The 12,746-nt window shown below is 39.7% G+C and overlaps 2 protein-coding genes across 5 annotated transcripts; both read right to left on the reverse strand.

Annotated features, from left to right (window-relative positions):
• Positions 1-316: 316 nt before the first annotated feature.
• On the reverse strand, positions 317-4,668 carry tmub2 (transmembrane and ubiquitin-like domain containing 2). Of its 2 annotated transcripts, none has more exons than XM_051887533.1 (3): positions 4,502-4,668; positions 3,247-3,765; positions 317-1,778 (listed from the first exon to the last, which is right to left on the reverse strand). In XM_051887533.1, exons 2-3 carry the CDS (start codon positions 3,747-3,749, stop codon positions 1,391-1,393), a joined length of 891 nt encoding a protein of 296 aa, XP_051743493.1. In that variant the 5' UTR covers positions 3,750-3,765; positions 4,502-4,668; the 3' UTR covers positions 317-1,390. The 2 variants fall into 2 exon arrangements, with proteins under 2 accessions (XP_051743493.1, XP_051743494.1); XM_051887534.1 differs by having other exon boundaries at positions 4,512-4,657.
• Positions 4,669-5,634: 966 nt separating this feature from the next.
• On the reverse strand, positions 5,635-12,303 carry asb16 (ankyrin repeat and SOCS box containing 16). Of its 3 annotated transcripts, none has more exons than XM_051887527.1 (7): positions 12,126-12,303; positions 10,692-11,071; positions 10,340-10,607; positions 8,760-9,168; positions 8,484-8,567; positions 8,271-8,384; positions 5,635-5,940 (listed from the first exon to the last, which is right to left on the reverse strand). In XM_051887527.1, the coding sequence occupies exons 2-7, from the start codon at positions 11,026-11,028 to the stop codon at positions 5,755-5,757; spliced, it is 1,398 nt and encodes a 465-aa protein (XP_051743487.1). In that variant the 5' UTR covers positions 11,029-11,071; positions 12,126-12,303; the 3' UTR covers positions 5,635-5,754. The 3 variants fall into 3 exon arrangements, with proteins under 3 accessions (XP_051743487.1, XP_051743490.1, XP_051743488.1); XM_051887530.1 differs by having other exon boundaries at positions 10,692-10,978; positions 12,126-12,276; XM_051887528.1 differs by lacking the exon at positions 12,126-12,303 and having other exon boundaries at positions 10,692-11,388.
• Positions 12,304-12,746: the final 443 nt, after the last annotated feature.

Consider the following 12,746-nt stretch of genomic DNA (forward strand, 5'->3'; position numbering starts at 1 on the left):
GTTTCTGTGACTGTCCAAAGCATGTTAATATGAGGCACGCGATTGGTTGTCGGTTGCTAAGCACCTAGTTTTAACAATCTAACGTCGTTCACCGTACCGTTTCACACTGTACAATGCTCCAAAGCAGGGTTTCATAACCCTGGGTAAAAAGCTGTGCTAACCCTGCATCTTAATTACAAGTGTGAAACGTTCCTTTATCCGGGGTTAAAAGCAGTGTTTACGACGATAACCTGGGGTTTAGCACAGTGTGAAAAGCTCTATTATGGATTTATGGATGGTGTTAATTGTGTGCGAGTGTGTGTAAAAGCACAACAACTTATTTTCAAAGATGAGCTATTTTATTCTGAATTACTGCATCAAAGCAAAAACAAAAAGCATTTCAATCAAAGAGGTGCTGGTTGTCTGTTAAAGCAAGGATGAGAATAATAGGTAGACCAGTTTTCCCCCCAAACCATTTTGGGGTTTCCCCTATTTCTGACAATACTGAAAAAAACTCGTGACCCATTCATACGAGAACCATCATATCATCAGAGAGTTTTAAGGTTCCTCCACAACTCTCTTGATTTATCTATAGTAAATATATTGCTTATATACAGATTTTACACAGGACAAGAAATTATTTGCTTTGTTATCAGTCACATATGAATTGCCTATTAATGCAGTGAGTTTTCTATAGACTCTTTAGACTATAGCAGTCCAGATGCTTCTGTGTTAGTTGCATGTAAAATCTTCAAGTATGAAACTCTTAATTGATTACTATGAGCTGTAGCTAGCAGCAGACATGCTGAACCAGACTGTCATGTAGAAACAAGTTTGAAATAAATACAGATTTCAGTGTAACTGGCAAAAGAAAAAACATCCTTCAATCACAAACATCAAAACTCTGAGTAAATTAAAAAGGAAATTGTTGTCTCACAACATCTGCTAACTGGTACATCACATCTGTTTGTTGTTATTTTTTGTGCAGTAAGACTGAACATACGACTTTATTTTTCTACTACAGATGATAGTGGTGCTAATACCGGTGAAGCTGAGACACATTAAATGATAAAAACCATCAGATGACGCAAACTGCAATTCCTCTAAAATAAAAGACCAGTCAGACATGGGATCCTGAATTCTCTTTACACAGAGAACTAAACTTTAGGCTGAGATTAAATAATTATAAAGCTATTTTTCCAAAGAAGCTAAATTATACAGCAGTGTTACTTTGTGCTGCTCACAAAGCTGAAAGCACTAGCACACACACTCTCACCCCACACACGACTTCCGTCTAAATGGCACCAGAACCCTCGAGGGCTCCCTGAGAACTTTCTCGGCTACCACTGACTGCTTATTTTCACGTCCAATTGTTTCGTTCTCCCTAATATTGGCATCTTAATTCGTCTTCTCATCGACTGTGCATGCCGAAGATGAGGAAGCTGAAGAAGACCGTGACCCCAACCAAAGAGATGGTGGCCGGGGCAGTGAACAGCTGGCGGTAGTTGATTCGGAAGTACCAGACCACGGCAAGCAGCACCACGAACACGGGGATCACCAGGCTTCCTGTGCTGAGAGCCAGGCCGGCCGACCGCAGCCCCCCGCTGAGCATGGAGCCTCTCCCGGCTCGAGGGTTCTCCTCTGCGGCCGCCTCGCGCAGCGCCTGGGCTTGAGAGATGTGACAGTGCAGCACGCTGTTATGAGTGATGTTCAGGGACAGGAGAGAGCGCTGGGGGTCCTGCAACAGCTGGCCCTGGTAGATGAGCTTAATCTGATGTTCACGGCCAGAGAAGTACTTACTGAGAGAAAGAGAGGGGGGAAATCATTACCAAACAAGAGTGAGAAACAAGAACAAGGAACATGCTGCTTACATACTTTACTTGTGCAAATGAGCAATACTGAATAAAGCAATGATTTTAATGCTTTTTGATTTGATTTTTTGCAGTCTCGCGCTTGTGACTTGCAAGAGTTATAGCATTAAAACAGACATTTTGATGTAACTCTGATTTAAACTTCAGTAGCAAAAACTTTAATACAGCTGTCGGCCCAGATCCAGCCCACATCTGGAACATGTGAATTCCACACGTACCAGATGTGGGCTGGGTCTGGGCCGACACTATGTTGCTGTTTGGGTTGCAATGGTCATGTGGACAGCAAAACATTGTGGACTACTCATGTGTGAAACAATGCATAAATAATTTTATTTAATAAATCATCTTTTTTAGCAATAAATGTTAAACAAAATGTAAACATTTAAAATGACACCTGTTCAAAAGTTTAGGGTCAGTACAAGCAAAAGACTTTAATAATGTTACAGAAAATATATTTTAAATAAATACTGTTCTTTTGAACTTTCTATTCATCGAAAAAACCTGAAAATAAGTATTATGGCTTCCACAAAATGATTAAGCAGCACAACAGTTCAACATTGATAATAATAAGAAATGTTTCTTAAGCAGCAAATCAGCATATCAGAATGATTTCTGAAGGATCATGTGACACTGAAGACTGGAGTAATGATGCTGAATATTCAGCTTTGCATCACAGGAATAAATTACAATTACACAGAAATAGTTTATTTTAAATTTCAACAATATTTCACATTTTTATTTACTGTATCTTTGAGCAACTACATGCAGTCTTGGTGGGGATAAGAAACATCTTTCAAAAACATTTCAATTGCTCAGTTAATAGCTAAACAGTTAGGGACCAAATGTTGGTTTGTAGTTATAAATCAACTTAAATTTAAAGAAAAACCTTCACCAAAAATGGCCTTGGGTAAGGTTGATAAGGTTTTATCTCTTATTAATCAGTTCATAAAATCCATTTCAGTGGAACAATTACAAACTCTGATTTAACTATTCATTTGCATAATCATTTAACAATGTTCGTTAAACTGAACCATAGCTTCTAAAAACGCCCTTTTTCTGTAATTTCAGAGGAAATACATAAAGGTATTGAATATCATGAAAGGTTATTTTGCAGTAAAGAACAGTTTTTTTTTTTTTTTTTGCACAGTCCTAGTTCTGCAATGACACACATCTTCATGTGTAAGAGATGGTACTAACCCTTCACAGTATTTACGTTATAAACTTTATTTTTAAAATAAAGTATTTTTCATGTTGGTACAGCTGATGTCTTTTTTGTATAGAAACATGGGACTTCCTTTCCCTACTCCCTGAGCATTGCGATTTCTCCCATTCATATGTAAGAGCATAACTAGAACATAACCATTTTTTCACTACTTCCTGTGTCCATTTGACTCACCTCTTTAGCACTCCGACAGTGTCCTGTGGTCTGAGCACTGCCAGCTCCTCTGTGTCATTCAGAAACTTCAGTCTCACCGTGATGCTGGTGGCCTCATCCTCTGACTCCTCTTCCATCCCTTCTTCATTTTCATCACCCTGAGCAAAGCTCACTTTCTTCCTTCCACCCTGAATATCCAGCAGCTCTTCTCCAGGCAAGTCCTCTCCCCCATCTGGCCGGCCTTCGCCCTCTTCTTGTTTCTCCTCCTCGGCGGGCTCATCGTCCGGCTGCTCGCTGGGCTCTGAGCTGGGTGTGGAGCTTGCATAGCTGTCGTGACCCCCGAGGCCAATGAGGGAGGCGTGGGCGCCTACGGTAAGAATGGTCCCCAGAATGTGATCTCCACGGTCGGCCACGTGGGTAGACAGCCAGGCAAGAACCACAGCCAGGAATAGGACCACCACACCACCCAAAGCTGTAGCCTCCTCCCCGAGCCCGTCAAGCACAGTTAGAGCACACACCGCCATCCCAGCCCCTCTCTACCTGCACAAACAGGTAAAAGAAAGATCAAATCAGCATTAAAAAACATTTAATAATACCAGGAAAGTGTATTAACAAAGCAAATAGAATTTCATGTTGACTTTAAATAAGACGTCTTAGTCTGAATCTGGCATTTATGATTTCTTGTCATTAATTATGTATGTGTCAATCGACTTTAATTGTGTAATTATTAAACTGATAGAAACATCTACAGCAGTGTGTTGTATGGATCGTAAAGATCCTTAACACTGTTATCTAACATAAAGTGACACTTCTAAGCTGCATTAGACAATAAGCCCGATGACACAAAGTACTGAGTGTCATATACTTTTCTTCGAAAGTAAACACAAATAAGAAAGTAAATACTGCATTAAAACTATATTTCACCTCTGTTATGGTATATATTAAGCTCTTTTGTTTGTAAAACACGGTTATCAGACAGTTTGTACCTTCGTTTAAAGGTTCGCTAGCGGTTTCCGCTAAAGCCATGAAACCTTTAACAAACCTTCACTGTTACACATTTCATGTCGTCCACAGGGCATAAAACAGAGTTACAGTCGATTATAAACACAAATGAGACGAAAAACGAGCAGTAAAGATATTTAATGAAAATGATCTGCTTTGTTTTGCCTGTATGGAAGGGAAGGCAGCTAATCAAGTAGCAGTGATATAGGACGACCTTGATTCGCGAGTTTTAGCACAACACATGTCCTCTAAACATATATTACAGCACATTTACCTTCTCTTACTTCAGATCATCCTGGATCGAGGCTGTTTTAATCCCTACGCCAGTTGAAAGACGCAACACCTCGCATAGAAATAAATAAACACACGTACAATCTCACGCGCACGCGCACAGCTGACGCTCAGTCAGAGTGGGGAGGTCACGTGGTTGGCAAAACGTTCAGTGATTGTGTGAAACAAAAGTAGTCTTTGGTGAAAACAACGTAATCCTCAATATCTCACTTCTACCTTAAATAAAATAAACAAACAAACGAAAAATGTATAAAATCACTTGTGTAATGGGGGAATCACAAGGTTTCAGGCTTGCATGCAAATTGTGGGACAGACATACATTTTATGTTTTTGCTAGGCCTATTTAAAATATTTTTGTACTATTAATTCTTTAAAAAATGTTATGTGGCAGTTCTCTACACAATGTGACAGTTATTGCTGCTTATACATTGTGTGGTTTAAACACACTAAAGCAAATATGGCATGAAACAATACATTTAAAAATTGTGATCAAATAAAGAAAATGTTGTACAAGGCCCCTGAATTTTCAACATTATATCAATATAACTACATCTGACAACCTCAACCTTTTATATATATATATATTGCAGATGTGGTGGTTTACAAAAAAAAAACCTTGAAGTAGGTCTGCAACATCATATCATTTTGCAGTATCTTAATCGCACGATGCGATTTTCAAATTACAGTATTGGATATTGAAATGGGATATATTTGCATTTATCTCAGAAATACAAGAAATAAAATAGCAACTGTGAGTAATAAAGAAATAACACTGCAACAGTGATGACAGTGTACATTTGGATACATAAAAGATGCAACAATACATTCAGTTAGTGCTAATCTTACTCTCATTTCTTTGTTTATTTCACATTGTGAGGACAGCCATTGGCACAAATTCAAGCACTATCCATCGATCAATATCACTATCAATATTACATTTGCAGTGCCTTATTTGTGTCTTTCAGGTCACTGTGGGCCTCTCAGTTTGAGGCCTCTGCTCTAACAGCTAAAGACCCTGGGGCACTAGTCCATTAGGCCAGGGCCAAAATCCATCCTTGACTGTGCTTCTATTTTCAAGAGGGGTGTCCAGAGAGATCTGAAACCATCAGACAGACATCAGTTTATACCAGTGTATTTATTTATCACAGATTAGAAAAGGGAAGGAAAGGAAAGAAAGAAAAAAAGTTCAGCCAACTGTTTCCAATCAGCTATTTTGTGCTTCTATAAAAGTGGAGCTCAACGGAGCTGTCCGTCGTTATGCAGCAGTAGATAATCTTTTAAAGTGCTGGGGATGTTGAGCTGGACTACTGCGAAGTGACACAGTGACCCCAGGTGGCGTCGGAGTGCACAGCGACAGAGGTGCTGAAGAGAGCGAGGCTGACCGCTCATCCGCCTGACCGCATTGAAGAAAGACTGATGCTCCTGACAATACAATTCATGGTTTTTCATTAGGATGAGATATTAGTTTCTGAATGTTAGTTACACACAAACACACATTGGATTTCCATGTTTTGGGGACATTCCATAGATATAGGCTAATGATTTTTTTTAAAACTGTACCAACAGTACAGTCTCCTAACTCTACCCCTACCCCTAAACCTACCATTCACAGAAAACTTTCTGCGTTTTCACCTTTTCAAAAAACATCATTTAATATAAATCATAAGCTGTTTTTCTCATGGGGACCAAAGTAATGTCCCCACATGGACAAGGATTTTGGACATTAATATGATCAATAAAGACAGTAAAGACATTTACATTGTTACAAAAGTTCCAATTCAAACAAATGCTGTTCTTTTGAACTTTCTATTCATCAAAGATTCATGAAAATAAATTTATCACGGTTTCCACAAAAATATTAAGTAGCAGCATATTCAATAATATTAAGAAATGTTTCTTGAGCATCAAATTAGTATATTTGAATGATTTCTGAAGGATCATGTGACAGGAGTAATGATGGAGTAATGATGCTGAAAATTCAGCTTTGCCATCACAAAAATAAATTACGTTTTAAAATATATTAAAATAGAAAACAGTTACAGTATATGTAAAAATCTTATAGCCTCCAAACTTATATACACTTTGCTACAATGTAAAGTAGTGAGTGTACAGCTTGTATAACAGTGTAAATTTGCTGTCCCCTCAAAATAACTCAACACACAGCCATTAATGTCTAAACCGCTAACCACAAAAGTGAGTACACCCTAAGTAAAAATGTCCAAATTGGGCCCAATTAGCCATTTTCTCTCCCCGGTGTCATGTGACTCGTTAGTGTTACAAGGCCTGAGGTGTGAATGGGGAGCAGGTGTGTTAAATTTGGTGTTATCGCTCTCACTCTCTCATACTGGTCACTGGAAGTTCAACATGGCACCTCATGGCAAAGAACTCTCTGAGGATCTGAAAAAAAAAGAATTGTTGTTCTACATAAAGATGGCGTAGGCTATAAGAAGATTGGCAAGACCCTGAAACTGAGCTGCAGCACGGTGGCCAAGACCATACAGCGGTTTAACAGGACAGGTTCCACTCAGAACAGGCCTCACCATGGTCGACCAAAGAAGTTGAGTGCACATGCTCAGAGTCATATCCAGAGGTTGTGTTTGGGAAATAGACGTATGAGTGCTGTCAGCATTGCTGCAGAGGTTGAAGGGGTGGGGGGGTCAGCCTGTCAGTGCTCAGACAATACGCCGAACTCTGCATCAAATTGGTCTGCATGGCTGTCATCCCAGAAGGAAGCCTCTTCTAAAGATGATGCACAAGAAAGCCTGCAAACAGTTTGCTGAAGACAAGCAGACTAAGGACATGGATTACTGGAACCATGTCCTGTGGTCTGATGAGACCAAGATAAACTTATTTGGTTCAGATGGTGTGAAGCGTGTGTGGCGGCAACGAGGTGAGGAATACAAAGACAAGTGTGTCTTGCCTACAGTCAAGCATGGTGGTGGGAGTGCATTCATGGTCTGGGGCTGCATGAGTGCTGCCGGCACTGGGGAGCTACAGTTCATTGAGGAAACCATGAATGAGCAGAGCATGATCCCCTCCCTTCGGAGACTGGGCCGCAGGGCAGTATTCCAACATGATAACGACCCCAAACACACCTCCAAGACGACCACTGCCTTGCTAAAGAAGCTGAGGGTAAAGGTGATGGACTGGCCAAGCATGTCTCCAGATCTAAAACCTATTGAGCATCTGTGGGACATCCTCAAATGGAAGGTGGAGGAGCGCAAGGTCTCTAACATCCACCAGCTCTGTGATGTCGTCATGGAGGAGTGGAAGAGGACTCCATTGTCAACCTGTGACGCTCTGGTGAACTCCATGCTCAAGAGGGTTAAGGCAGTGCTGGAAAATAATGGTGGCCACACAAAATATTGACATGTTGGGCCCAATTTGGACATTTTCACTTACTTCGCAGGAATAAATTACATTTTAAAATATATTCAAATAGAAAACAGTTATTTACAATTGTAATAATATTTCACAATATTACTGTTATAAGATACTTCTTTTAAAAACATAAAAAAATTTACAGATCCCAAAGTTTTCAACGGCACTGTGTATATATATATTTTCAATTGCATATGTCTACATTCTTATTGTATGTTAACAAATTGTGCCCAGCACATTTGTGTCTGCTTTTTAATTCGTATTAGATGTTGATCCTTCTATGAAACCTAACTGAGAACGTATTATTTCTCCTGATCTATGTAGCATAACATTTTTGGAAAGTGATTTATTTTCTCTGTATTCAAAGAGACCTTAAGTAGTTCCTCTGGTGTGTCGTCTAACCACTCCTCACATGCTGGGATGACTGCATAGCAATTCAGCATTACCTCCAAAGTGGCAGGAGAGAGGAGGCAGAGTTTCAGCATCTGAGATTTACACACACAGATATATAAAATAAGGATTCATACCAAAGGGTAGGTAGTAGGGCAGGGTAGGTACTAGGACACACAACAATCTGCACTTACTCTAGGGGAGGGCGGCTGTGCTCCATAGTTAAGAAGAGACTGGGCCACAACCTCTGGCTGCTGGTCTAGGTAATCCTCTACTACCTGGCAAAACAAAGAGAGAAGAATTCAACCATCAAGTTCATATTTAATTCTTCCTGATCAGGCTTCCCCTTCCTTTACAAATTTAAGTTTGGGGGTAAAGTGCTCTTTATATTTTTATACTGTCGCTGTGAAAATCAACATAAAAATAGGATCTTGCAGAGGTCTAAACCCTCTATCCCATCATCATCCCACCTGCAGCAGGCAGTCCATGGGTGTGTATCCGGCACAGTTAGCTATGTCCGCGCGAGCCCCATGTTCCAGTAGCAGTTTAACAATGCGGGGACAACAGTTTCCACAGGCATTATGCAGCGCCGTATGCTTTTTCCTCCCAGCAGTCTGCGCGTCGGCCCCGGCTGCTAGCAGCTTCTGGACAATACGCAGAAACCGTCCTGCATCTGCGGGCCTCTCCGCCCCAGCGCAGGCTGCATTCAATGGTGTCTCACCCTCTTGGGTCTGAGCCGTCACGTCCCCTCCATGGGACAGGAAGAGCTCCACGTGGTCCTCCAGACTTCTCCTGCAGGCCACGTGAAGGGGGGTGAGGCATGAATCACGCTGGGCCACGTTCACCAATGCACCACTGGTCACCAAGTGCTCAGCACACCTGCAGGGGAAGATAACAGTGAGATTGGTGGCGTTATTATGGTGCGCCAGAGGTGAAATAAGAAAAATGTCAGTTTCATTCCAGCACGGTATGGCGGTATGCAGTATAAATCACCTTTTGTTGTATGGAAAACATAAGCTCTGACATCCTGCCTAAGATCTCCTTTTGTTTTTTTTTTACAAAAGAAAGACAATAATACAGGTCAGAATAACATGAGGGTGAGTAAACAGACATTTTCATTTTTTTGGTTAAAACTATACAGTACTGTTCAAAAGTTTGGGGTCTGTGAGATTTTTAATGCTTTTGAAAAAGACTCTTATGCTCACCAAGGCTGCATTTATTTGATTAAGAATACAGTAGAAAAGTGAAATATTATTACATTTTAAAATAAATTTTTGTATTTTAATAAAATTAACTTATTTCTGTGATGCCAAGAATACAGTAGAAAAGTGAAATATTATTACATTTTAAATTACATTTTAAAATAAATTTTTGTATTTTAATAAAATTAACTTATTTCTGTGATGCCAGGAATTTTTTTGTGAATTTTCAGCATCATTTCTTCAGTATCACATGATTTTTCAGAAATCATTGTAGTATGCTAATTTGCTGCTCAAGAAACATTTCTTATTATTATCAATGTTGAAATTATTATCAGTGTTGTGCTGCTTAATATTTTTGTGGAAACCGTGATGCATTTTTTCAGGATTTTTTGATAAAAAGTTCAAAATAACAAAATTTATTTGAGATAAAATCTTTTGTTACATTATACTTGTCTTTAATGTCACTTTTGATCAATTTAATGTATCCTTGACCTTGGTGAAAAAAAATATTAATAATAATTTATTAAAAAAAATCTTTTGAACAGTTATGTGTGTTTTGTGGAAACCTTGATAAATAAAAATAGATACAAGTTTTTTTGGTTTGTTTGTTTTTTGTAACATAAATGTTACAAACAGTCACTTTTTTAATCAATAATTAATTTCTTTTTTTTTGTTTTTCACTTACCCCAGACCTTTGAATGGTAGCGTACCTCAAAAGATTTTAACTTTGCTTCAGAGACTTTAGCACCATATTGTTTATTTATTCTTTTTTATTTATTCATTCATTACTTTTCACATCTTGTTGTATCTTCAACTGAACCCCTCTGACCATATTCAGGTCTACTCACTGATATGTTTCCGCTGCATTGCAGAGGTGCAGTGGGGCATTGCCATCGACAGCGAGCAGGTCTGGGTCAGCCCCGTGGTCCAAGAGCAGGCGCACACAGGCATGATGGCCTCCTGAACAGGCATCGTGTAAAGCTGTACGACCGCCTGGGTCTGCATCCACCTCTGCTCCCCTAAACAGCAGCTCCTCGACACAGCCAGAGTGCCCCCTGCCGGCAGCCAGACGCAGTGCAGACGTCTGCTTTATTTTTGAGCTGAGAGTCCACATTCCTGGAAAAGAATGAGAGGAGTAGAATGTACATAAAAATACTCCTGAACTGCTTGTGTGTGTTGTGGCTGCGTAAAGTGTCCTACCCATCTCCGGGGCCCACACCATCTCCTCATGTGCGGTCTCCATCAGTGCATTCACCATGCCTGGATCTTTGAGGACGGCATACACTCTCTTCATATCTCCACACATGAAGGTACTGTGGATGGCTGGGTCTCGGCACCGTATTTGGGGTGGGGGAGCACGGACCGTCTGGATCCTCTCATTTCCGTGGCGGAGTCTGGGGGCGGCAGGCAGTGGACGTCTTGTCATTGCCCTCCTGTGTGCCAGGGCCCGCCTGGCATCCTCCCAGTCCTGAAGCTCCTGCTCCAGCCTTAAGGAGCGCAGAGAGGCAGAAGTGAAAGCAAAGGTGTCCCGGGACATCCCAACAAGAGTGTTTGTGTTTAGAAGTGTTCTAGTAGTACGCCTGAAACAAAGGAGTATTGGCACAGAGACTGTAGCCTTGTGCTGTTAGTGTTAAAGGGTTAGTTCACCCAAAAATGAAAATAATGTCATTAATTACTCATCCTCATGTCGTTCTACACCTGTAAGACCTTCGTTCATCTTCGAAACACAAATTAAGATATTGTTGATGAAATTCGATGGCTCAGTGAGGCCTGCATTGAGAGCAAAGCCATTCAAACTCTCAAGGTCCATAAAGGTACTAAAAACATATTTAAAACAGTTCATGTGAGTTCAGTGGTTCTATCTTAATATTATAAAGCGACAAGAATATTTTTTGTGCGGCAAAAAAAAAAAAAAAAAAGAGACTTTTCAACAATATCTATATGGGCTGATTTCAAAACACTGCTTCTGTGCTTTATGAATCTTTTGTTTCGAATTAGTGATTCGGATCTCCTGTCAAACGGCTAAACTGCTGAAATCACGTGACTTTGGCGCTCCGATTCACTGATTCGATTCGTCAAGCTCTGAAGCAGTGTTTTGAAATCGGCCCATATAGATATTGTTGAAAAGTCTTTATTTTTTTGTATTTTTTTTTTGGCGCACAAAAAGTATTCTTGTTGCTTTATAATATTAAGGTAGAACCACTGAATTCACATGAACTGTTTTAAATATGTTTTTAGTACCTTTATGGACCTTAAGAGTTTGAATGGCTTTGCTCTCTATAGAGGCCTCACTGAGCCATCGGATTTCATCAAAAATATCTTAATTTGTGTTTTGAAGATTAACGAAGGTCTTACGGGTATAGAACGACATGAGGGTGAGTAATAAATGACATTATTTTCATTTTTAGGTGAACTAACCCTTTAAGTAACTGCACATAGGTGTTTATAAAGCAGCACTGCTCAATAGTTGATCAAGTAAAACTCCTACACTACTCAGGACGTTGCAAAAGTGATTTTGTTTGTGTATTTAAAGAACAGACTTATATATTACATTAATAACATCCAATAATAGACTATAACAGCTCGGACACCCTTCAACAGCTGAGAACAGTGTGTATGGTAAGGTCTTCCTACCTTGAACGCACTTCAAGTTCCTCCTGTTTAGTCTGCACTTCAATAATCTATGATAAACTTGCCTAAAACATTTGTTTGATATGGAATAGACTCTGCTTGTAATTTTTGCTATTTCTCTTAATGAAACGACCGAATGTCCCTTCAAGAACGGAGCTGCCTGTCACAAGATATCGTTGACCTGACACACGGTGGAGCTCTGGGTATTAATAGACTGTGAGCAAATATGTTCCTGCACTAGCACGACATCGCCTGTAGTTGGTGCATCAAATGAAATCACTTGTCCTTTGTAAAATTCAAAACAAAACATTACTTAGTGGGCCAGATCAACTTGAGGTGTCATAATGGTTCTTGAAAGTTCAATACTTAATCACTGCAAAATATTTTATGCATTTACCTTAATAATAGCCTACTTATGTAACTGTATAACATTTGATTGCTGTTTTGAACATTTTTTTGCTCTTTTGCTATTTACAGAGTCTATGGGGGGGAAATGAGTGGCCTGGCATGCTTAAACTTTTCGTTTATAAGGTTTATATTTTCATTAGAAACTATTAAGCATCTAAAGTAGGAAAGAACGAAAGACGTCTTGATCCTGGGATGTGCAAAATAACCTAATTTTAT

The sequence above is a fragment of the Ctenopharyngodon idella genome, chromosome 3 (assembly GCF_019924925.1).
Source record: "Ctenopharyngodon idella isolate HZGC_01 chromosome 3, HZGC01, whole genome shotgun sequence".
In the NCBI taxonomy this organism is placed as follows: Eukaryota; Metazoa; Chordata; class Actinopteri; order Cypriniformes; family Xenocyprididae; genus Ctenopharyngodon; species Ctenopharyngodon idella.

What these genes read in the sequence shown, in the direction of transcription:
- tmub2 (XM_051887533.1), bottom strand. Translation starts at nt 3,749, where the DNA reads ATGGCGGTGTGTGCTCTAACTGTGCTTGACGGGCTCGGGGAGGAGGCT. An exon ending in ACTGTCGGAGTGCTAAAGAG is followed by an intron (nt 1,779 to 3,246) that starts GTGAGTCAAATG and finishes TCTTTCTCTCAG; the next exon opens with TAAGTACTTCTCTGGCCGTG.
- asb16 (XM_051887527.1), bottom strand. Translation starts at nt 11,028, where the DNA reads ATGTCCCGGGACACCTTTGCTTTCACTTCTGCCTCTCTGCGCTCCTTA. An exon ending in CCATGGACTGCCTGCTGCAG is followed by an intron (nt 8,568 to 8,759) that starts GTGGGATGATGA and finishes TTGTTTTGCCAG; the next exon opens with GTAGTAGAGGATTACCTAGA. An exon ending in CACAGCCGCCCTCCCCTAGA is followed by an intron (nt 8,385 to 8,483) that starts GTAAGTGCAGAT and finishes TGTAAATCTCAG; the next exon opens with ATGCTGAAACTCTGCCTCCT.